A 4,953-nucleotide genomic window follows, 5' to 3' on the forward strand; every position below is an offset into this window, starting at 1 on the left:
GTACATAAATCAAATTCAGGTGCACAGCTGGGTGCCCTTTTAGCATACCATTATCTAAATTGCTTGCCAATAGAAATCCTCCCTGTCTCCTTCTCTTTTTTTTGGCTTTTTCCATTTTAGGAGACACAAAAAACCCAATGGCAACATCCGAAGTTATTAGGGTAAGTCATACAGAGCCTGAACTTTCAATATTTACACTTGTGCACAGCTAAGAGGCAATTATGAGCTGACACGACATACAAACCTGTGCTTTTTGCAGAGGTGCCATTCGACAGCATAACACTGCACTGCAGTTCCTGCAGATCTCAAGGAAGAGCTCTCTGTAGTTACCAGAGCTCCCATCTTGCCTTGGTTTCATTATTAATGACAGTGCTGCTCCATCAATAATTAAACCATAATCTTGCATATCAGTTGAAAGTCTGTTCGGGGAGAAAATATAAACTGAGAGTCCCTGCAAAATTCTCAGCCAAGATTTCTCATGTGAAAATGAACTGATGAAAAAAATGAGCATGATGAAAAAAATGAGCATTTCTACAGGAAATTCCTTGCGTAAGAACGATAATTATGGCAGTTGAAAATCCTAGATTATGCTGAAAATATTCAACATAAATACAGAACACTGACACCTCAGTGACTGCACCAGTGAGTATGAGAGTGTATCAGTTGGGTTTGAAAGGACTCCAAGAACTGCAGAGAGGTAAACTGAGTTGAAGGAATGAAGTGAATTTTGTGGCACATTCCATAACACAGAGAAAAAAAGTTAAAGGTCTTTGGGACTCTGACATCTACTCTGATGAGGAAAATAAAACTTCCTGGGTTTTGCCCAAGGGTCTACACTTAAAGAAGTAAACTGTGCTTTGAATCATAGAATCATCAAGGTTGGAGATCTCTAAGATCATCCAGTCCAACCATTAACCTGTCACTGCTGGAACCCCTAAACCAGATCCTCCAGTGTCAGATCCAGACACCTCTTCAACACTTCCAGGGATGGTGATTCCACCACCTCCCTGGGCAATATTCCAGTGCCTGAACACCCTCACAAGGAAAACATTTCTCCTCACATCCAGTCTGACTCTGCCCTGGCTCAGCTTATGGTCATTCCCTTTACAATTTAGGGCACCTATAATAGTTTTCTGTAGAGCAGAAGATTTGGTCCTACACTTGTGCCTGTCACCTGTGTGTAAATGTAGCATCATCTTCCCCAGAAAGAGAGACATATATTGCTGCTCTCTGTGGCTTTGGTCTTATCAGCAAAGTCACATCACATACTAACTCTGATTCCACAAATATATCATCTCATAGAATCACAGAATGCTTTGGGTTGGAAGAGACCTTAAAGATCATCTACTTCCAACCCCCTGCCATGGGCAGGCACACCTTTCACAAGACCACATTGCTCAAATCTGTGCTGATTTAGAGATAAGCTATCATAATTTAGACAGTCACTTAGGCCTGTTTGAATTCAAGACTTCACTGTGTCTCTGCCACAAGACAGAAATAAGAAGGGCAAAGGTAATTTGTAGTGACCTTAGCCCTTTCTGTCCCTCCTAAAATAGTCCCTCTTCATCTTTCTTCTAGGCTCCCCTCAGGTATTGGAAGGTCACAATTGGGTCACCCCAAAGTCTTCTCTCTTCCAGGCTGAAAAATCCCTATCCTCTCAGCCTTTTCTCCATCCCTCTGATCAACTTGGTGCCCTCTCTGGACTCATTCCAACAGGTCCATGTCATTCCTGTGCTGAGGATTCCATCAGCTTCCTTTTTAAAAGTAAGACCCAGTATTTTGCTTTCCAATCATTTTTTTTCCCATGAATAAACAGTTTTGCAGTGGAGAAATAAATAATTGCAGTATCAGGTGTTAATTTTCCTTTTAACAGTTCAAGCAGTACCAGGAATGAGATAAAGAACCATGAGTGAAAATTTAACTTATGTAGGACAAACTTAGCCTTAACTGCCATACAATACTACACACTGTAGTAACAGAAACTGAACCATAATATGTTGCTGATCTTGAGGTAATCAATCATCATTTAACTGTTTATGAAATGCACAAGAAACCATTCCTAGCTTGAAAAATCCAAGTTTTTCCTTACCCTGAGAAAGTATCCCTGGTTAAGCTGCCATTGTGTCTGAGGACAGTTTTGCTTAGGTCAAAGAGCACATCGTGTAAACTCTGCTCCTCAATTTTCTTGGTGGTTAGCTCCAGGATTTGGGTGTTTCTCCGGAAGAGTTTACAAGCATAGCAAGTAGCTGCAGCAGTTTCCATTTTGTCTCCTGTCAGAACCCAGACTTTAATTCCTGCTTTCTGGAGTGCTTCAATAGTGTCAGCAGCTTTTTCTTGTAGTCTGTGAAGTCAATTGACAACATACTCAGTGTAGTACTCAAGGATTGCTTGGAAATGAGCAGTTCAGAGGTCCTGGTTGAAAGGTTTACATAAGCAACTAAAAATTTCAATAGAAGTTATCAGAGCTAAGAATTTGTGACTCTAAAAATGTTAAGGGAACTAGTACATGTTTTGGAACCTTTCTGAAGACCTAAAGATTCTTCCTTCATTTCATCAATACTCAGTTTGCTGTTCTTTCCTCCAAAACATTTCGCTACAACTTGATCAATAAAGTCTGACATGAACTGCCTGGAAATGGCTTGAACACACTGATTTTTGTACACTTAACTATTGTAACTGGCTTACTAAATGATCAAGTTACCATGTGTAACTTTAGTAAGCTAAAGGGCTTCAATTACTTTGGTAGCATCACCAAAAGCATAAGGAACTAAGGAAGGTACTGACCGATCTTCAACAGCTGTAGCACCAAGTAAGATAAAATCTCTTTCTATCTTCTCATACACTTCTGCCAACTTCTTTTCCCGGTCCTGGAGAGCCAACTTTGCATTCTGAAGCAGCTTCTGTGCATGGCTATATTCTTCTGCTGAGAGTTTTTTGTATGCAACGCACAAAGTTCGCAGTCCCTCCTAAAAGATGGAATCAAAAGAAACAAAATGCATCCTACAAAACTCCTCTCAGACTTCTTTGCTGATGAGAAATATTCCTATTAACACCTAGAGTCCCCATAGTCACTTCTATAATGCAGAGAACATAGTCTAAACTGGTATAGTATGGTATAGATTAGGACATGGTTCAATTTGATTCTGTGATGCTGTGGAAGAAGTTACAACCTGAGGGACAAATCTCAGTCCTCCAGAAGAGACAGCTCAGAGACCCAAACTGGATGTATGAGTTCACCAGGGAAAGGAGAGCCATGTTTTCTATCCCTATGTGTATAATTAGGCAGGATAAGTCAGAATCAAGAAGAGTAATATAAATAGTAGCTCTGCAGAGAACGATTTTGATGCTGTGTTGCAGCAGATGCATGGACAGGGACAAGACATCCCAGAGAGCTCTGAAAGTGAAAATCCAACCGTACCATTTCAGTCAAGTGAAAGCAGAATTTAGCTGTGGATGTTTCAGGCTGTGTCAGACTTCTGGGCTGCGTGATGAGTAAGAAAGGGAGTTGGTGGAGTCACCATCCCTGGAGGTGCTGAAGGAGCATCTGGATCTGGCACTAGGTAATATGGTTTAGGGTTTGGGGGTTACAGTGGTAGTGCTGGGAGGACAGTTGGACTCAATGATCTTAGAGGTCTCTTCCAACCATGATGATTTTCTGTTTCTATGACAGGTGCAAACCAGGGTGTAACATAGACTGCCACCCACACAGCCTGAGTGACCCTTGGCACAGAGAAACCCTGGTGCCTGGGAAGACAAACCTGCTGCAGATAAGGCAGGAGGGCAGAACTTTTCATTTCTTTTTCCCACTGACATCATGTGAACAGACCAATGAAATGGACTCACCACGGCATTGCGTTCCACTCGCGATCGAACCTGCTCGATTTTGCCTTCTTTTACCCTAGGAAATATGGAGGAATCTGCTCCCTTGCAAAAGAGAAATATATCACCTGAAAGAGACAGGATATGGAGTTCAATATAGCCAAAATTACATCCAAATTAATAAGACTTCAAAAGGTTTACTGCCAATATTTTTATAGCACTTTCAGGATAGTACCTGGTCGCCTGGTTTTATAGGGAAGGGCACACAGACTGTTACTAATGCTAAACTCTTTGATACACCTGCAACAAATTGAAGTGAAACAAAAACATCTACGAAGAACCAGAACGTGACTGTCCTACCTGCTGAAGATTTAACAATGACACTCATTCGTCGTCTCACAGAATCAAAACTCAAAACCTCTAATAATTCAAACCTGAAACAGAAACAGAATGATTCATTATAGAGATAAAATTATAAATTATTTTCTGCTTTTCCTGGCCTCTAAAGTGGTTATTATGGTTTTCAAAATATAAATTAAAACATGACTTCAAACATGGAAAATTAGGTTGACTACTATAGGATATGGAACTGGAACAGAAAGTTTAGGTTTAGGGTTTCCAGCAGTGACTGGACATGATGATCTTAGAGGTCTCCTCCAACCCAGATGGTTCTATGATATGAAGATCTGTGACTCACTTTGGAGAAAATTCCAAGTAACAGTGTTTTCCTTGCAGCCATGAAATGATACTGACAATAGTATGCACATCCCATGGAACAACTATATCAGTACTTAAATGTTGGTGAAAATCTTATGCAAAACTTATTCCACATGTTCAAAGGAAAACAACACATAAAAAAATACCTGTTACACATTTTCTTTGAACCAAGCTACAAAAATTTACTCTAAAGATAATTTGTGAAGAAATTGGGCACATGTAATTTTTTATTAAGAAAATATTATTTAATATATGGAACAGGGAAAATGCCCATAATTCCTACAACTATTAAGACCTATAAGATTGGGTCATGAATCCCACACCAGAGCTTTGCTGCCATATCAGTATTTTCTACTGCATATAATGCCACAGAATCATAGAAACAACACGGTTAGAAAAGACCTCCAAGATAATTAA

General features: G+C 40.0%; 1 protein-coding gene across 1 annotated transcript in view; it reads right to left on the reverse strand.

Moving 5' to 3' along the window:
- Nucleotides 1-4,253, reverse strand: part of LOC103808901 (probable phospholipid-transporting ATPase IH) — a gene marked incomplete at both ends in the record, with an annotated part of 13,812 nt that extends 9,559 nt beyond the window's left edge. The window contains 5 exons of the mRNA XM_009081709.1: nucleotides 245-419; nucleotides 2,090-2,341; nucleotides 2,785-2,966; nucleotides 3,844-3,947; nucleotides 4,180-4,253. Of these exons, the coding sequence (XP_009079957.1) occupies nucleotides 245-419; nucleotides 2,090-2,341; nucleotides 2,785-2,966; nucleotides 3,844-3,947; nucleotides 4,180-4,253 (787 nt within the window). The remainder of the gene's footprint in view (nucleotides 1-244; nucleotides 420-2,089; nucleotides 2,342-2,784; nucleotides 2,967-3,843; nucleotides 3,948-4,179) is intronic.
- Nucleotides 4,254-4,953: the final 700 nt, after the last annotated feature.

This window comes from Acanthisitta chloris, unplaced genomic scaffold (genome assembly GCF_000695815.1).
Source record: "Acanthisitta chloris isolate BGI_N310 unplaced genomic scaffold, ASM69581v1 scaffold21479, whole genome shotgun sequence".
Lineage (NCBI taxonomy): Eukaryota > Metazoa > Chordata > Aves > Passeriformes > Acanthisittidae > Acanthisitta > Acanthisitta chloris.